We start from the raw sequence: 20,926 nt of genomic DNA, 5'->3' as shown, positions 1-20,926 counted from the left end.
CTGATGAATTTATCTTTTTGGAATGTAAGGGGATTGAAGAAATCCTCTAAACAGTTTTTGGTTAAACATCATTTATATCAAAATCATCTTTCTTTTATTGCCCTTCTTGAAACAAAAATAAAGGATTGCAACCTGTCAGCCATTACAAAGAAGACAGCCGTCAATTGGAAATGGGTTTCAAATGTGTCAAACATTGTTAAGACAAGAATTCTGGTTCTATGAGATCCTGATATTCTGAACATTCAAGTTGTACATATCAATCCTCAGCATATAACTTGTTCTGTTAAGTCAGTAGATGGAAGAATTGACTGCATTGTTACATCAATCTATGGTTATAACCAGCACGGAATAAGGAAGGAATTATGATCTGATCTCTTTCAATTAAAGCAATCTTTAGGGAATGTGCCTTGGATTCTCTGTGGGGATTTCAACACTATGATCAATAATGATAAAAAATTGGGGGTGCTATGCTTACTGATTCAGATACAAAGGATTTCAACTCATTCATTGAAGATTGTCAATTTTTACACCTCAAAATATTAGGGAATTTTTTCACCTGGAACAATAAGCAAGAACATGACACTAGGGTCTGGTGCAGGTTGGATAGAGCTCTAGTAAATGACTCATGGATACAAAAGTATAATTCAAGCCTGTAGAGTTCTTACTTCCAAACATCTCAGATCACTCTCCTGCTTTGGTATCAATTTATGAAGAGGAAAAGCAAGGAAAAAAACCATTTAAGTTCTTTAAAATGTGGATTAATCACAGCAATTTCCTACCCACAGTTTCTTTTATGTGGCAAGTCATGTTGAAGGATATAGAATGTTTTCAGTATATACCAAGCTCAAACGTTTGAAGGGTGCCCTGAAAGATCTTAACAGGAAGCGTTATGGCAATATAAGTGAATAAGTTCAAAGAGCTAAATATACATTAGAGGAAACTCAAAAAAAAACTGTAAGAAAACCCTCTCAATCCTACACTCATCAGTTAAGAAAAATATTGTTTATCTGCCTATAATACGCTCTTGAACTGTGAGATATCCTTTTACCAGCAAAAAGCCAAAATTCAATAGAGTATTAAAGAGGATAGATGTACCAACTACTTTCATTTCATTATCAAAACAAACAGACATTAGAACAGAGTGTTGGTCCTTAATAACTTAATAGCAATATACTTGTAGAGAACAAGGACTGGTTTCTTTCTTTATAACTTCAGATGGCTCCCAGGTTTGGATCCTTTTGGAAATAGTAGCTGCGTAGTTATTTCCCTTTATGTTGTTTTTTCTCTTAAGTTTTTTTGTAGCTTACTTAGTATCTGAGTTCTGATGTACATAAACTTCCAATACGGTTAAATGAATAAAGCTCTTCATTTACAAAAAAAAATCCAACCCGGCCCGGAGCCTGCCCGGGGACCCCAAGCCTGGGCTAGGCATTTTGCCCAGCCCAGCTCGGACCCGAAAATCCGGGCAGGACCAGGCCGGCCCGTTTGGACAGCCTTAGGTTTACACATAATCCCCTAAACTTTTTTTTATCTCAAGAGCCCGCTAAACTTTTCTCGTCATCAGATTCATGTAGTTGTATTTTACAACTAATAAAAATGTCCTTAAGAGAAAGGACCCACACCTTTCACACACACCCACACACATACAATTGAGTTTTCCCCCCTCATGGACATTTATCTATTTGCCAATTATAGTAGCGATACGTTCTAAAGTTGAGGGGGGGTATTTGAGAGAAAAAATAGTCAGGAGGATTATGTGCAAGCCCCACAAACTTGCAGGATTGTTTTGTAAAATTAACCCTTCATTGAAGGACCTATCCTTGACTCGTCAACGCAATTCCAACCACTGTAGTCTATATATAGTATATACCATGCACTAAAGCAGTTTAGAAAAATAAAAATGTCCAGATATATCGCATGTAGATTTACTACACTAACCTCTGCCAATAGATAATGACATTTGGTAAAAAAAAAAGTGTATGTTGTTTTCGTGGGGAAAAAGGTTTATGTTCTGTAATAAAAGTAGTTTAGACTTGTTTACTAAACTACTTAATTTGTTACTCTTTACCTTCTGAACTACATTTTATTCCATATACGTCCCCTTAAATTATTAAATTAATTTTCTGCGCCCTAAATTATTAAATTCACCTTTGTTTACTCTCTAAACTATGAAATTCATTGTTTAGTTGTAGGCATCGAAAATTACCTATAGGTCTCCACGAACGGCTCGGCGCTAAGAAAAGACGATGAACGTCACTATCCAATTCACAGAAGCTTAATTGACGTCGACGAACGCCTAAAGTGGATCGACGAACTATGTGGAGTAACGAAATTTCAGAATGACGGAGACACGAACCGATCGGGAGCCTCGTGTCGCTTACAAAAGGCGAAACGCCCTTCGTGTCTCATCCACTCCATAGATGATTAAATCATGGGATCTTGTAGATCTCCTCGCTAGCTTTCCAACACACTTTGAATCATTCAAATCCGAGTTCGGACGAAGAAGTTACGGAAGCAACGGACAAACGTGCGGGCAAAAGAAGCGTCTCAGCTGAGTTGAGACACCACGGGGTGTCTCGGCCCATCCGAGACACCCTAAGGTGTCTCGGCCTCGTTGAGACACCCAAGGGTGTCTCCAGGCCTAAAAGTGGGCTTTTATGTGGTTTTAACCGCCCGAACTTCCTCGAGCCTATAAATACAAACCTCAGGCCTTCATTTTTCTAGATCTGGAATTCTCGAGCGTTGGCGAAGCCCTGCTGGATTGAAGATCAAAAGTGCACAAATTTCAGAGAGGAGGAGGAGTAGAGATCTGATCGAGTTCGTTGGCATAAAGAAGAGGAGCTCGTCAGATCTGCAATTCCCCGGGTCCGTTCCTTAAGATTATCCCGTTGCGATAATGTTAAGAAGAGCAATTATCTCGTCGTTGCCGAGATAAGCGCTACGGTTTCTTGATTCCTTCGCGAATCAACGAAGCTCTGCCTAATTTTTTAGCAATCAGATCTGATCGATGTTGGTCCACGGATAAACCCCGGCACAGGCAAAGATCCCACGCAAGCAGAAGACCGATAAATGATCACTGTGTTTGTTTGATAAAGTTGTAAATTTTTTTATTTTCATTGTGTAAGGAGATCTTATAAAAAGATCGACTTTTTATTTTATTCGAGTTTATTGTAACGACTAAAGTTGTAATAGATTCGATATCAATAAAAACAGCAACTTTCGACGTAAATAAACTAGCGACCACAGTGGGAGCCAACAGCTTCGCTGCCGAAGCTGTCGTACCGCAGCCGACGATCAAGATCCCGGTGGCTGAAAAGGTCGAGTACGAATTCGACCAGCAGAAATTTGAAGAGTACATCTCCTCCTCCTCCTCCAGGAAGATCTCCTCCTCCCAGAAGATCCGTCGGTCTCCAGATCTGAAGACCCAAGAAGTCGGTCTTCATGTCGTCGCTGCTATAGTTGTACCTTACAACGATCCGCCGACATTTAATGAGACCAGATCTGTAGATCTGAACTCCTTCGCGATCAAGGAGCCGACTGCTGAAGGCGCGCCAACTCTATCAAAGAGAGCACGTCAAAGGAAACGGCAACGCCTCGCACGTCAATTCGCCAAGGCTTTGGATCAGGTGGATGGACTCCATTACCAAGCAGATCTGGAGTTCAGAAAGCGCCATGTGGCTAATCTGTTACCACGACCATCATCGGAATCCTCCTCTCGATCTCCAATTAACGAATGGGTTCGTGTCAAAAGAACCCGCTCTACTCTCGAGGAGAGAATCCAGAAGCACCGCGCCTTGCTTGCGCATGCCCGGACCCTTATGCGAAAAGCACAGAAAATGTAAAAGGAAGAGACAGTTAAGAGATCACCGAGATCCAAACAAGTTTGGGTGCCAAAAGCTAAATCAACGCCTAAGGCAAAAGCAGGCGACGTTGCTCTCCGGTCTTCGTCAACTCCAGATTCCGCTCCCGCACTTCCGGTGAAGCCCTATGACAGCGTGGGTCTCTCCAAATCTAGAATCTCATTGAAGGATTGCTTTGGCCTACTACCCGAGGATAGAGGCAAAGCACCTATTAAGGAACACTTGGGACCATTGAAGGAACCCCGAGCAAACATCCAGACTGGGGGTAGTACGTGACCTCCTAACGAGTTAATTTCTACAATGGCCCGCTTGGCAGTGCGTGCAGAAAACCAGGAGCCCGTTAAGGTTTCACCCTCACAAAGGTGTGATTCCAAGCGTGTGACTCCTGTAGACGCCAACAAGGTGATGTTTACTCAGAGGAAAACGCGTCAGACAGAAGAATACGTTATACCTGAGAATTTATGTAAACAGCCGATAGGTTGCTTTGACCGTAATGTCGATGAGTTGTACTATCGGGCTGGGGGTACGAATAAATCTCGAAAGAGAAGTACCCGGGAAGCGGAATCTCACTGTCCGTGTATCAAAATTATCAGGGCAGTATTATCAGCGTGTAGCTGCCCGAAGACCGCTCCACAGAGGGTCTCGGTATTTAAGAGGGTCTCCACTGAAGCATCAAAACCCAAATCAAGGCGTTCTAGCAAGAGATGATCGGCCAATCGAGATGACGAACTCCTAGTATTCACCATCAATATGGTCGATAAGGGGAAGTCTCTGATTACTTCTAACCCCGATTTCTCCCCAGGAAAGAGAGTCAATTCGGGGATAGCCCAACTAATGTCTCGGCTTCAATTAGAAGCCGCCAGGCCTGAACAATCCGTAATCATCGCCAACGTGACTGATAAGAGGAAATCTACCCGACCTTCTGATTCAGACCCCCTCATATCACATCGTCTAACTCGGCTACGTGCAGGGACTACTAGACGTAGAGATTATTTGAGGATGACCAGAGGACTATCCTCGGACGATGAAGCGTCAGACGCTTGCTCGGCAGTCGCTTCAGAAGCCACCGTATCCAGTCCGAAGTAGCCAAAATGATTGAGGATGCTTTAGCCAAGCAGAAAGAAGCATTCAAGATCAAAGTGGAAATGGCTATGCATGAGATGAGACAAATGCACGACCAACAAATATGAGCTTTGTCGAATCAGCTAGGTGAGTCAATCCGTCACAACACTGCTAACAAAGCAGGTAGCGATTCAGATATGAATGAACACAACGCTAGGGGTGGTCCCACTAAAAATAACGACGCTAGGGGTGGACCCACCAATGATGATAACACTGGGGGTGGCCGCATTATTCCTCTCGAAAATTGTCCAAAACAGGATATAGATGAGGACGAAAAGATGAAGGACCTCGAGAGCAAAATTAACGCTCTGATGTCTGCTCGAGAGGTAAAGAAGACCGGCATTCCGTGTCCTTACCCGAAAGAATGGGATTCGAGCCCGTATCCGGCGAAGTTCAACCTGATCAACTTTACGTTGTTCGACGGGAAGGGCTCGCCCACTCAGCATCTAATCTACTTCAAGTCCCACTTGGGCACGATTTCTGGCAATGAGTCCTTGATGGTGCGGTCATTCGTTGGCACCCTTCGCGGGCCTGCCTTCGATTGGTACCGCCGTCTCAAGCCCGGAAGCATCAATAGCTGGGAGGACCTGGAGAGCATGTTCCTCGCTCATTTCTTCGATGATGACGCCGAAGTGTCGATCAGGACACTCTTCGATGAGAAACAAAAAGACGGAGAATCGGTGGATACCTTCATCAAACGCTTCCGTAATCAGGCAATAAACTGTAAGGATCCCGCCACGGAGGAATTCGTCTTGCAAACCTGTCATAACAACTTGTCCATTAACATCTTGGATGTTATGGGAGTAGAGCCGCTCAATACCTGGAAAGAGTTGAAGGTACGCGGAGAGCAGGCCGAACGCTTTCTCAGAATGAGGAAGGTCGAAAGAAGCTAACCGATGGCTAACCCTCTGAATCCGAGTCTCATTTCCCATGATGAAGGGAAGGCACCTACAACAGTTGTTGACGTTAATCAGACGTCGCAACAGCAGCCCCGAAGACAGCAGAAGACTTCGGATTCGAGGCTCCAAAAAGAGTACTCATTTAAGGACGAAGACGTTCCAGCCATCTTCGAGACCCTTCTTGAAAACAACAAGATCAAGCTGCCACCCATCACAAATCAGGAGGAAGCTGACAATACTACAGATCCGAAGTACTACGCGTACCACAGGAGGATCCTTCATCCCACCAAGACTTGCTTTACTTTAAAGAATAGCATCCAAACCTTGGTTGAAGCCGGCGTCATAACGCTAGGATAAGCCAAATGAGAATGGAAACACTCCGACAAGTATAAGAGTATAAATTGCTCCTTCCTACACTCCGAAGAGTATACGAGTATAAACTGCTTCTTAATCCTCCAACCGGTATATGAGGTTAAACTGCTCCCTGATACTCCAATAGGTATATGAGTCTAAACTATTCCCACTCTTGACGGGAAGTTCCTGGAGAATTTTTACATGTAATATTCTTAAGGATAACCCGATCATGCCACTGAATATAATGGTAAACCCAGCTTCTCAAAGGAAGCTGGGGGTGGATAATTTATGTAACAGGAAGTTTCCAGAAGAATGTTAAATGTAATATTCTTAGGGATAACCTGATCATTATGAATAAAGTGATAAACACCAAACTCTTACTGTGATTTCCGAACACTCTTTTGCTGAGACGAGATTCGATCACTTCATTAGATCAATCTTCCCTCACAAAACTCCCATTGGTGTTCGACGACTCATAGTCTTCCACTATAAAATCCCTCACTGATCAAATTTATTGACAGTGGGTCCACGAGATTCGATCACTTTATTGGATCAATCTTCCCTCACAAAACTCCCATTGGTGTTCGACGACTCATAGTCTTCCACTATAAAATCCCTCACTGATCAAATTTATTGACAGTGGGTCCACTAAAATTCCCTCTGGTTTAATCCATTCAAACTTCCATTATGTTCATGCACTCAACACTTTCATGGTTAGAGTCCGGATATAATGCTTGGAATTTTAATCTGTCAATCCTTGACAAATTGTCAAACCCCTTCGTGTTAAGTCCCTATCACTTAACACCAGGAACCCTATTTGAGTGATTTGTACAAGTCAACACCCCACTATAATTTGTACTCCCACTCTCATTTGGTCAAACCTTCTTACAGTTAGGACCACAACCAAAATCTCCTCTTGATTCCTCCAATGAACGAGAGATCCACAAATCGAGCGATCAAACCTTCCTAGAGTTAGGATCGTCTCAAACATCCCACTCGGTCAAACCTTTCTACAGTTAGGGCCAAAACCAAAATCCCCTCTTGATTCCTCCAATGAACGAGAGGTCCACTTTCAAATCGAGTGATCAAACCTTCCTACAGTTAGGGTCATCTCAAATTCCCGCTTGGTCAAACCTTCCTACAGTTAGGACCAAAACCACAATTCACTCCTGATAAACGAGAAATTCACCTTTAGTTTAGTAATCAAACCTTCCGACAGTTAGGGTTATCCAAATCTTTTCGATTCTCGGAGTGGAGATCTCACTCTTAGTTTCACCTTTCCAGATTCTAGGGGTGGAGATCCCACCTCGAGTCTCCTTTTCAACTGGAGATAGAATATAAAATTCTTCCTCTTCAGTGTTAAGAGATAGAATATAAAATTCTTCCTCTCCCATTTCGGGTTCGTCTTTGCCCCAAGAAAAGACACCACTTTTTCAACTCCTAAAATCCGTACCTCACAGGCACGGGGAATTTTATCCCGAATCCTAAGCAGGGATAAGTCAACGCCTAACACGCGTTGCTAGTTTAGTCTTTCACCGATTGAAAAAGACACCAGAATCCAGTCTTGAGTATTTTATCCCGAAGCCTAAGTAGGGATAAGTCAGCGCTTAACGCGCGTTGCTGGGTGGTTCATTCCCATAAAAACGACCGAGTCTACGTATTCAGCATCGTAACAACAAAAATCCATGCCTTTTATACATGGGGAATTTTATCCCGAATCCTAAATAGGGTGTTCGCTGGAAAAATTGTTGCTTTCTTCATTGATTCCATCGATTACAAAGATCCGGTCTTTTTATAAGATCCGGTTACAACGAGATCAAAAAAAGAAATAAAAATTACAACTTTCATTTTTCGAACAAATCGCGAGCTCCTGTTTTGCGGTCACTCGCTTTGGTGGGTTCTTCGCCTGCGCCGGGGTTTATCCGTGGACTACCGCGTGATCTAGATCCGATCGGATCTACACGATATAACGGGTATTATTTCACAAAGGAAATAATAGCCGGGAGGGATTAATTCACCAAGGAAATAATCGCCCTCTCGGGATCAAAGGCCAAGCTTTGATCCGGAGTATTACTTCGTGTAGATCTCAGACCTGATCTCTCTCTCTTTCGAACTCCTGCCTTTTGTGACATGGATGCTCGCCAAGAACCAGATCTGAATGTCCAAGTCTTCAAGTCTTCAAAACTCCAAAGTTAATTCTCAATTCGGCAGAGTTTCGGCTCCAAAAGTTCCAACCCTTCACAAATGAGCCATGCCCCTCTATTTATAGGCACTCAGAACTGTGCCCGGGCACAGATCTGGCCGGCCACCTAGAGGTGGCTCGGCCACCGAGCCACCTAGAGGTGGCTCGGTTTTGGCCGAGTCCTCCAGGTGTTGTGCTGTTTTGCCGTTTTCCGGTTTTGCTGTTGATTTGGACTCTGATTTGTTGATCTGAATCCTGATTTGGCAGTAAATCCGCCTTAGCGTTCGAGTTCGAATCCGTTCCACGGTCGGATGACTCGTTGACTTCCCGAACCGTTAGATTGATTCCGCACGCGAATGGATGCATTCCGTTGCTTGCGTGCGATTCGTTAACCTCGTCACCTCGTTAATCCGCTTCGTTGCGTGTCACTTGGCTTCGGTGTTGTGGACTGACGCTCGTGTTTAAATACGTCACCCGATGGTTCGTCGGTTTGTGTCGAGCTGTGCTAAGGGACCTATAGGCAGTTTTATACGCCTACAGATACCCCCTCCAAAGTATTTCAGCCTTGTTCTTTTATAGAAGAGTCTGAAATGCTTTGGATATGATTGCCCCAACCTCCAGTCGGTGTAACGGGACCTTGGAATGGCTTCTGTTCTTGATTCCTTCAATCCTTCAGGCTATTCGGTGCTTTGTCGAATGTCTGTAAGGGTTCCGGTGCTGCATTTATTGTCTGACCGTTGTTGGAATTTTGAACTTGAAGTCGATTCCTGATTTTCTGATCTTTAGCTCGTATTTATTGGTTCAACATAGAACTGACCATCGATTGTTGGCGTTGAGTTTTTATTTTGTGACGCGTTGTCCGGTGTAATGTTGTTGAGTTATCCTTAAGAATATTTTTAGAAAAATATTCTCCAGAAACTTCTCAACCAAAAATAGGAAATAGTTTATACTCGTATACCTTATTGGAGTATTAAGGAGCAGTTTATACTCGTATACTTTTCGGAGTACTAAGAAGCAGTTTATACTCGTATACTTTTTGGAGTATTGATTCTTTCATTGCAACGCATTGATAGGCGTTGACCTAGGGTTACGTGTTGACCTTAGGGTTTTGAACATCGTACGCTAACTTTTTGATCGCAATGCGTTGACTGGCGTTGACCTAGGGTTACGCGTTTGACCGGCGTTGACCCTAGGGTTTCGAATGTCGTTGGATGCTCAAGTCACGAGATCAACTAATGAAGCTGATGCGTCAGTGACTCTCGTATTTATAGGATTTTTGGCAAACCCTCAGCCATCAACGGGTTTGATAAGCCTTTACCGACTACCGTTTGAGTCGGGCTAGCATGCGAATTGTCTAAATCCGTTCCGCATGTAACGTTGTGCTAAGAGAGTTAACGCTCTTAGTGCTACGATATTGAATACGTAGACTTCGTCTTTCTCACGGGAATAGACTACCCGGCGACGCGTGTTAGGCGTTGACTTTAGGATTTTTGGCTAACCCCCAGCCTTCAACGGATTTAATTAGCCTTTACCGACTACCGTTTGAGTCCGGCTAGCATGCAGATTGTCTAAATCCGTTCCGCATGTAACGTTGTGCTAAGAGAGTGAATTCTCTTAGACTCGGTGCTACGACTTCGAATACGTAGACTTCGACCTTGTTACGGGAATAGGCTACCCGACAACGTGTATTAGACGCTGACTTATCCCTACTTAGGCTTCGAGATAAAATACCCCAGAATCGAATTCTGGTGTCTTTTTCTACGGAGAAAGACTAAACCGGCGACGCGTGTTAGGCGTCGGCATATCCTTTCTTAGGATTCAGGATGAAATTCCCCATGCGTGTAAGGCATGGATTTTGGTGTTATTAATAACAACCTGTCACAATGTTGAATATGTGAACGGGTGTTCTTTTTAACGGTTAAGAACTAACCGGCAGCGCGGGTTAAGCGCAGACTTATCCTTGCTTAGGTTTCAGGATAGAATACCCAAGAATCGAACTCTGGTGTCTTTTTCTATGGAAAAAGACTAAACCGATAGCGCGTGTTAGGCGCAGACTTATCCCTGCTTAGGATTCGGGATAAACTTCCTAGATTAGAATTCTGGTGTCTTCTTCAATCGGTGAAAGACTAAACCGGCAACGCGTGTTAGGCGTTGGCTTATCCCTACTTAGGATTTGGGATAAAATTCCCTGTATCTGTGAGGCACAGATTTTGGGAGTTGAAAAAGGTGGTGTCTTCTCTTGGGGCAAAGACGAATCCGAAATGGGAGAGGAAGAATTTTATATTCTATCTCTCGACACTGAAGAAGAAGAATTTTATATTCTATCTTCAGCTAGAAAGGAGACTCGAGGTGGGATCTCCACCCCCAGAATCCGGAAAGGTGAAACTAAGAGTGGAGATGGATCTCCACTCTGAGAATCGAAAAGATTCAGATAACCCTAACTGTTGGAAGGTTTGATTACCGAACTAAAGATGAATTTCTCGTTTATCGAGAATGAATTGTGGTTTTGATCCTAACTGTAGGAAGGTTTGACCAAGCAGGAGTTTGAGGTGACCCTAACTGTAGGAAGGTTTGATCACTCGATTTGAAAGTGGACCTCTCGTTCATTGGAGGAATCGAGAGGGGATTTTGACTGTGGTCCTAACTGTAAGAAGGTTTGACCAAGTGGGTGTTTTGAGACAATCCTAACTGTAGGAAGGTTTGATCGCTCAATTTGTGGACCTCTCGTTCATTGGGGGAATCGAGAGGGGATTTTGACTGTGGTCCTAACTGTAAGAAGGTTTGACCAAGTGGGTGTTTTGAGACAATCCTAACTGTAGGAAGGTTTGATCGCTCAATTTGTGGACCTCTCGTTCATTGGGGGAATCGAGAGGGGATTTTGACTGTGGTCCTAACTGTAAGAAGGTTTGACCAAGTGGGTACTTTACGTCCAGACTCTAAGGTTATCCTTAAGAATATAAAAATTCTCCAGGAACTTCCCGTGAAAGAAATAAAACAGTTTAGACTCATATACATGTTGGAGTATCAGGGAGCAGTTTAACCTCTTATACCGGTTGGAGGATTAAGAAGCAGTTTATACTCGTATACTCTTCGGAGTGTTGAGAAGCAGTTTATACTCTTATACTTGTCGGAGTATTGCCGTTCTCATTTGGTTTATCTCAGCGTTATGACGCCAGCTTCAACCAAGGTTTGGATGCTATTCTTTAGAGCGAAGCAATCCTTGGTGGGATGAACGACCCTCCTGTGGTATGCACAGTACTTTGAGTCCGTAGTATTGTCAGCTTCCTCCTGATTTGTGATAGGTGGTAGCTTGATCTTGTTGCTTCCAAGGAGGGATTCGAAGATGGCTGGAACGTCTTCGTCCTTGAAGGAATACTCTTTTTTGAGTCTCGGGTCCGAAGTCTTTTGCTGCCTTCGGGATTGCTGTTGTGACGTTCGATTAGAACCAACAGCAGCTGCAGGTGCCTTGCCCTTACCACGAGAGGCGAAGTTTGAGTTCAGAGGATTAGCCGTCGGTAGGTTCCTCTCGGCCTTCTTCCTTCGGAGGAAGCGTTCGGCTTGTTCACCGCGCACTTTCAAGTCTTTCCAAGTGTTAGACGGTGCCGTTCCCATTGCCTCCAGCACGTCCAATGCGAGGTTGTTGTGGCAAGTCTGGAGTATAAACTCCTCAGTGATCGGGTCCCGACAGTTCATCGCCTTGTTCCGGAACCTTTTTACGAAGGTGTCAACCAATTTCCCGTCCTTTTGTTTTTCGTCGAGCAACGTTCCGATGGATATCTCGGTGTCGTCGTCGAAGAAATTAGTGAGGAACTTATTTTCCATGTCGTCCCAGCTACTCACGCTTCCTGGCTTGAGGCGGCGATACCAATCGAAGGCGGCTCCACAAAGAGTGCCAACGAAGGGCCGTACCATCAGAGGCTCATTACCGGAGATGACTCCTAGGTGCGATTTGAAGTAAATCAAATGCTGAGTGGGTGAACCCTCCCCATCAAACGGCGTGAAGTTAATTAGATTGAGGGTAGGGACAAGGAATGCCCGTCTTCTTCATCTCTTGAGCGGAAATCAATGTATTGATTTTGCTCTCGAGGTTTTTAATCTTCAAGCTTTCACCTGAGTCTTCGTTGGCATTCTCATTACCACCCCCTGCATTGATGGGAGGATTATTGACGTTATGGGTTTCATTCGCATTTGTATCCTCATCTTCCAGATTAACCGGGTTACGACGACTTGGCTCGCCTTGCTGGTTCGTCAATGCTTGGATTTGTTGGTCATGCATTTCTCTCATGTTCTGCATGGCCATCTGCATTTCGAACCTGAAGGTCTCCTGTTGTTTAGCCATGGCCTCTTCAAGCATCTTGGCCACTTGTTCCGCACTTATCATAAGTGCCTCGCGGGGTTGCCCCTCGCTGGATACTGTGTTGTCAGATGCGACCGCCGGGTTCCGGACTGCAGACGGGTTCTAGGCCGGGATGCTTTCAGAATCGACTCGAGATTATCCCGTGCCGATGTCCCCTTGCTGGTCATATTGGTGGTGACCCTCGGAAATTCTCCATCTTCGACTACTCTTCTTCTTCGTCAGAAACGCCTAGGTCTTGGTTTTGACGTTTCAGTACTAAGTCTTTCGAAAACCGAAACTCTTTCAGGGACCGCCTTGATGCAGTTGCACTCAGACAATACTGCTCGAATGAGTTTGGAACAGGGACATTGGGTCTCTAGTCCTCTAGGACTCCTCTTCCTGGTTTTTCTCATGCTCCCATCACGGTAGCACAACTCGTCAGTTTGACAATCGGAGTAACCTATCGTGTGTGGGCACGACTTCTCAGGTATAACGTTATCGTCATCAGACGATAATGTTTCCTTCTGAGGGCGGACTGCCTTCTTCGGGCTTTCGAAAGTCACGCGCCTTGAAACATGCCATTTTGGGCGTGAGTTCTCAGCGGGCTCCTGGACTTCGATGCGCAAATTAGCACGCGCAGCTACCGTGAACTCCTTGTCATGTTGAAGGTGGCGGTGACCCCAACATGTTGAGTCGTTCGGGGCTTCTTCATCGGGCCCAAACGTTCTTGGGCTGGAGCTTTGCCTCTCTCATCGGGAATTGGACCGAGGCGCTCCAAGACTGACTTTCTCCTTCGGGATGATTCTGCACGATCTCCCGGAGTAGCTATTGGAATTATCGGCGACTTTGGTTGATTCGCCGGAGGTTGACCTTGCTTCGAAGGCTGCAACAATTTAGCCTTAGCCTGAATCGCCGTTTCAGACTTCGGCTTCCATACTTGGTGGGTTGGTGGCGGCTTCTTGGCCACGTCCTTCTGCAGTCTTCTACGGGCTTCTTGAACTTGAGCCCGTGCCTGCGCTGATAGTGCGCGGCGCTTGCGAATGCGCTCCTCCAGTGTTGAACGGTTCCGTTTGACATAGACCCATTCGTTCGTTGGCGGCTTGGAGGAGTTGCCATTCATCGGTCGTTGAGGCTGTTTGCCTCTCCTGTTCTTCAGATCCGCATTGTAGCGGATTCCATCGGTGGACTCCATCGCTTTGGCGAATTCTTTGGCCAAGCGTTGGCGTCGCCTTTGGCGGGCTCTCTTTGAGAGAGTCACCGCTCCTTTGGTGACGGAGGAATTGGTTGGAACCAGCTTGATCTGGTTGGAGGTTGGTGGAGCCTCCCCCGACGCAACTTTGGCGTTAATCAGGGTGAGATCGTCGTTGGTAGCTTCAACTTCTTCGTACCAACGTACCTTTCTCCTGGAGGAGAACTTCTTGGACTTACGAGGGGAGGTCGATCCGGACGAGGATGATAGATACTCCTCGAACTTCTGTTGGTCGAATTCGTACTCGACCTCCTCTTCGACCGGGATTGAGATCCGCGGCTGCGACGCATCGATCTCGGCAGCGAGATCGGTGGCTCCCACTGTGGTCGCCAGATTGTTCGGGAGAAAAATTGTTGCTTTCTTCATTGATTCCATCGATTACAAAGATCCGGTCTTTTTATAAGATCTGGTTACAACGAGATCAAAAAAAGAAATAAAAATTACAACTTTCCTTTTTCGAACAAATCGCGAGCTCCTGTTTTGCAGTCACTCGCTTTGGTGGGTTCTTCGCCTGTGCCGGGGTTTATCCGTGGACTACCGCGTGATCTAGATCCAGTCGGATCTACACGATATAACGGGTATTATTTCGCAAAGGAAATAATAGCCGGGGGGGATTAATTCACCAAGGAAATAATCGCCCTCTCGGGATCAAAGGCCAAGTTTTGATCCGGAGTATTACTTCGTGTAGATCTCAGATCTGATCTCTCTCTCTTTCGAACTCCTGCCTTTTGTGACGTGGATGCTCGCCAAGAACCAGATCTGAATGTCCAAGTCCTCAAGTCTTCAAAACTCCAAAGTTAATTCTCAATTCGGCAGAGTTTCGGCTCCAAAAGTTCCAACCCTTCACAAATGAGCCATGCCCCTCTATTTATAGGCACTCAGAACTGTGCCCGGGCACAGATCTGGCCGGCCACCTCTAGGTGGCTCGGCCACCGAGCCACCTCTTGGTGGCTCGGTTTTGGCCATGTCCTGCCATGGTATTGTGCCGTTTTTGCCGTTTTTCCGGTTTCACTTGTGATTGGACTCTGATTTGTTGATCTGATTCCTATGGCAGTAAATCCGCTTGCGCGTTCGAGTCGAATACCGTTCCACGTTCGGGATTGACTCGTGTACCTCCCGAACCGTTAGCTTGATCCGGCACAGCCGGAATGAATGCATTCCGTGCTGTTGCGCTGTCGATTCGTTAACCTCGTCCGCCTCTCGTTAATTCGCCGCTTACGTGGTGTCAACTTGGCTTCCGGGTGTGGAGCTGAGCTCGTGTTTAAATCGTCACCCATGTTCGTTCGTTGTGCCGACTGTGCTAAGACCTATAGGACATTTATACGCCTGTCATAGGATACGGTCAATCGCTAACACGCGTGCCGATCCCTTGACCCGTAAATAAGGACAAAGACCACATATTAACATTCGTGCAGCTTTTGTTGTTTTTGTTAATTTACATAACACCATAATCCGTGCCTCACACGCATGGGGAATTTTATCCCGAAGCCTAAGCAGGGATAAGCCAATGCCTAACACGCGTTGCCGGTTTAGTCTTTGAACGATTGAAGAAGACACCAGAATCCGAGTCTAGGGACTTTTATCCTGAATCCTAAGTAAGGATAAGTCAACGCCTAACACGCATTGCTGGGTAGCCTGTTCCCGTAACAATGGCGAAGTCTACATATTCGAAGTCGTAGCATCAAGTCTAAGGGAGTTCATTCCTTTAGTACAACGCCACATTCGGAATGGATTTAAACAATCCGCTTGCTAGCCCGACTCAAACGGTAGTCGGTAAAGGCACATCAAATCCGTTGATGGCTGAGGATTTGCCAAAAATCTTAAGTCTACATCTAACACACGTTGCCGGGTAGTCTATTCCCGTGAGAAAGACGAAGTCTACGTATTCAATGTCGTAGCACTAAAAGAGTTAACTCTGTTAGCCCAACGTTATGTGCAGAACGGATCTAAACAATCTACATGCTAGCCCGACTCAAACGGTAGTCGGTAAAGGCTCATCAAACCCGTTGAGGGCTGAGAATTTGCCAAAAATTCTATAAATGCGAGTCATTGACGCACCAGCTCCACTAGTTGGTCTCGTGACTTGAGCATCTAACAACTTCAGGATAAGATCTATACATGCAGATGAACCAGCTTTAACAGTTGGTCCTGTAACCCGATATTTGGGACCACCATGCTCCAAGACCTTAAGAACTTAAACTGTGTAGACTCCAGCAAACGTACGAGTATAAACTGTGTTAACACCAGTCAACGCGTTGCGACCAAAAGTCAACGTTGGTTGATCCGAAACCCTAGGTCAACGTCGGTCAACGCGTAACCCTAGGTCAACGCCGGTCAACGCGTTGTGACAAAAAATCAGCATATAGCGATCTGAAACCCTAAGTCAGCACCATACCACGGAGGTAGTCAGTTCTAAGTCAACTCAATGACACGAGCCAAACTCAACCCATCAGTTCTAGATTCGAGACTCCGACGACGGCCAGACGATAAACGCAGCGCCGAAAGAACTTCAGCTATTCGTCAAAGTATCGAATGGATTGAAAATCGAAGGAGTCAAGAATTGAAGCTAACTATAGGTCCTTTACACCGACCGAAGGCTGGACCAATCACATCAAAAGTATTCCAGCCTCTTCTATAAAAGAAACGAGTCTGGAACGCTTTGGAGGGGGTATCTGTAGGCATCAAAAATTACCTATAGGTTTCCACGAACGGCTCGGCGCTAAGAAAAGACGATGAACGTCACTATCCAATTCACAGAAGCTTGATTGACGTCGACGAACGCCTAAAGTGGATCGACGAACTATGTGGAGTAACGGAATTTCAGAATGACGGAGACACGAACCAATCGGGAGCCTCGTGTCGCTTACAAAAGGCGAAACGCCCTTCGTGTATCATCCACTCCATAGATGATTCAATCATGGGATCTTGTAGATCTCCTCGCTAGCTTTCCAACGCACTTTGAATCATTCAAATCCGAGTTCGGACGAAGAAGTTACGGAAGCAACGGACAAACGTGCGGGCAAAAGAAGCGTCTCAGCTGAGTTGAGACACCATGGGGTGTCTCGGCCCAACCGAGACACCTTAGGGTGTCTCGGCCGAGGCCGAGACACCCAAGGGTGTCTCGGCCTCGCTGAGACATCCAAGGGTGTCTCCAGCCCTAAAAACTGATCGTTATGCGGTTTTAACCGCCCGAACTTAAGTCTCAGGCCTTCATTTTTCTAGATCTGGAATTCTCGAGCGTTGGCGAAGCGCTGCCGGATTGAAGATCAAAAGTGCACGAATTTCAGAGAGGAGGAGGAGTAGAGATCTGATCGAGTTCGTCGGCATAAAGAAGAGAAGCTCGTCAGATCTGAAGTTCCCCGGGTCCGTTCCTTAAGATTATCCCGTTGCGATAATATTAAGAAGATCAATTATCTCGCCGGTGCCGAGATAAGCGCTACGGTTTCTTGATTCCTTTGCGAATCAACGAAGCTCTGCCCGATTTTTTAGCAATCAGATCTGATCGACGGTGGTCCACGGATAAACCCCGGCACAGGCAAAGATCCCACGCAAGCAGAAGACCGATAAACGATCTCTGCGTTTGTTTGATAAAGTTATAAACTTTTTTATTTTCATTGTGTAAGAAAAGGGGTGCAAAGATGAGGCTGAAAATAGTTCACCGAAACAAATAGTTCATAATATAATATGTTTATGCCATATTCCTAGTAAATCTGTATGTCAGTGGAATTTAATTAAGATCGAAGCCGTACGTATAACTTCAGACTATCATAAATCTTGCAACAGAAACAACTAACTACTTACGCCTTGGTGCCGGCATAAACTGAAAAGAGCGGAAAAGACGGCACCACCACCGACGACCCGGATCCGATATTCATCCCGCGCTCGCCTTTTCCTCTCGTCCAATCCCTTTTCAAAATACACCCTCGTCACTCGTGTCAACGCCTCCAGTTCACGTTTCACCATCTCCATCCATCTTTCATCAACCGCGCTTCAACCGAAGTACTTGGCGTGCCGGTTCGAGCGCCCGGCGTGTTAACGCAAGGACGCCGACGTCCAAGCCGCAACAGTTTCTCGATGCTCCTGAGATCCGACGTCAAGTCGCACCGCGAAGTCAATCGACCCAAGACCTTTAATGCGAACGTCCGTGCTTCTCTTTGATGCCAGGCGCCGACGACTTCGATTTTTTAGGGTTTCGGACCTATGAGGATGAGGGAGCTTCTTGGCGGGCGAGTTCGAAGGCATGGCGCGACCGATGTCCCTTGGGTTGGCCGGTGACGGATGGCCGGCATGAGCCGTAGTGGGCCTTGAGTCTTTGCGGCGCGGAGGAAGAAGGCGTAGGCGTAGTAGAGGGAGGAGAGGGTGAGTTTGGTGAGGGAGAGGAGGCCGAGGAGGGAGAGGAGGAGGAGGACAGGAGGCATAGCTGCTCTGTTTAGTGAGCTGTTAGTGATCTCACAAGAATAGATGACATGTATAACAAAAGACCCACACTGGTTTTTATGGACGTGAAATGTACATGATTAAATATTAAAATTATTTATTTATTTTATATTATTATAAATATGCTAGATTTATTTTGAGTTCAAATACGTAAAATGATTGAAATATCAATTTAGCCTATAAAGTGACACACTCTGACCAATAAGGCCTAAACAATGACGCCGACGACAATAACACCTATAAATTGACACGGTTAACCATTTAAACCTATTCAGGTCACCAAAATTTTGGTTTGACCGTGAAAAGTATAAAATTTTCAATCACCCAAAACAAAATGACTAACCCAATGGTAAAATCTGGGTTATACGCGTATATAGCACTTTCAATCACCCAAAACAAAATTTTCAATAGAATGCCATAAGATATTTCATTTTACCTTTCAGTTATTTTTTGGTTATCAACTTATATTTGCTTTAGTACCTTGGGTGAAAACCCATTAAACAATGATTAATTCTTGGTAGTGGTATTATCTACATACTACTATACAGAATTTGGTTCAACCTAGTTTCGGCATTAATTAATGGATTAGTACGTCCAACCACTTAGCATAAATACATGAAACCTATTCCTAACCAATATTTTTGACTAATTTTTTTGTGCTGCTGATATTAATCAGCCGATGATATGGGAGAAAGTACCCACTATCGTCTCCACACCAACTCATCAGTACATAACCAATCAATAATTGCAAGTGCTCTCCTATAACACTCCATCATCTATACTAAATTGAAAATTAATTTGATTCTTGTTGTAAAACTAATAAAGTAGAGTAGAGAAAGTAGACAAGGAATAGAAAGCATTTTATTTCCTCAATTTCTCATTGCAAAGTAAGGTAGAAATATCTCTATTTATATACAAACTAAGATGATGATACATGAATCATATTAATTACTCATAGAGAATATCAAGGGGTAATACATGTATCAATCTCTTTGAGAGAAACTAAATGGACATCCACATCATTTAATTGTTTCATAACATTCCTCCTTGGATGTCCAACATTACACAAAGAATATGTCTCGTTAAAACCTTACTACGAAAAAACCAGTGGGGAAAAAAAATCCTAGTGAAGGAAAAAGAGTACACTATTCTTGTGTATTAGTTTCTCCCCCTGATTCAAATATAAAAAGAGTACACTATTCTTGTGTATTAGTTTCTCCCCCTGATTCAAATATCATTTGAGATCTTTCAACTGACGCATTCCAATATTTTTTACCTATTAGTTTCTCCCCCTGATTCAAATATCATTTGAGATCTTTCAACTGACGCATTCCAATATTTTTTACCAATTTCTCAAAATTTACAGTCGATAATGCCTTGGTGAATAAATCTGTCAGATTATCACTCGATTAGATTTCTAGCACAACTATTTCACCATTCTTTTGCAAATCATGTGTAAAGAAGAATTTTAGTGAAATGTGTTTCGTTCTATCTCCTTTAATATATCCTCCTTTTAATTGAGCTATACAAGCTGCATTGTCTTCAAATAAAATAGTCGGAGGATTTTTATTTTCAGGAGACAATCCACTATTCTTTCGGATATAGTGGAACATTGACCTTAGCCAAATACATTCTCGGCTGGCTTCATGAATTGCTATTATTTCAGCATGATTTGAAGAAGTGGTAGCAAATTTCTTCGAGATTTTATCGAGAGTAGTGCATTATTTATGACAATTATAGTTTATTCGGGGAGAAATACAGTGGTTCTTCTGGAGCCATCAATCAATTTAGTACTACCACTTATTGTGTTAACATTTGTTTTTAAGTATAATATGTGTAGTAGCACTATCAATGAGACAAATATTATCATCACTATTGTTTGATCCCAAATATTTGGCATCCATTTCTTCTTTAGGAAGAAATGACAAAGAAAATTACAAACAAAAATAAATATCAATAAAGTCCATAAATTATAAAATTCATAAAGAAAATTACATAAAAGATGCGTAAATAACAAAATTCAAAATGTCGGGTATTTATCATGGGATCATTTCGCAACTTCAGGTTGCTCAAGGAAATCAGCTACATCGAGGTGTGTGATATCATCAAGATCATCATAAACATTATTTTGATCAATAAAATTTGTCTCGGTGTTTTTGCCTTTCCCTATTAATGATGCCTGATAGAGGTCAACAAGATGTTTTGTCGTACGACAGGTACGGGACCAATGACCTTCTATTCCACACAGGTAGCATATTTCCTCATAATATTTCTTTTCTTCACTTTTCTTATCATTATTGTCCTACTTCTGTGAGTTGTTTTGTCTTTTGCCACGGTTATGATCATTGTGATTATAAGGCACATATTTGCCACGACCTCATCCACGACAACGACTATGTCCTTAGCCTCTTCCATGACCATGTCCACGCCTACGACCATGATTTTGAGATTGAGTTGCATTTGCTTCAGGGAATGGGCTAGCACCAG

The 20,926-nt window shown here is 44.1% G+C and overlaps 1 protein-coding gene across 1 annotated transcript in view; it reads right to left on the bottom strand.

The window, feature by feature from the left end:
* The window catches only part of LOC109830930 (very-long-chain 3-oxoacyl-CoA reductase-like protein At1g24470), a 22,720-nt gene extending 4,749 nt beyond the window's left edge, over positions 1-17,971 (bottom strand). Inside the window, 2 exon segments of the mRNA XM_020398284.1 lie at positions 17,804-17,880; positions 17,882-17,971. Coding sequence (XP_020253873.1) covers positions 17,804-17,880; positions 17,882-17,971 — 167 coding nt within the window.

The sequence above is a fragment of the Asparagus officinalis genome, chromosome 2, assembly GCF_001876935.1.
Source record: "Asparagus officinalis chromosome 2, Aspof.V1, whole genome shotgun sequence".
In the NCBI taxonomy this organism is placed as follows: domain Eukaryota; kingdom Viridiplantae; phylum Streptophyta; class Magnoliopsida; order Asparagales; family Asparagaceae; genus Asparagus; species Asparagus officinalis.
This window is presented reverse-complemented; position numbering and strand designations above follow the sequence as displayed.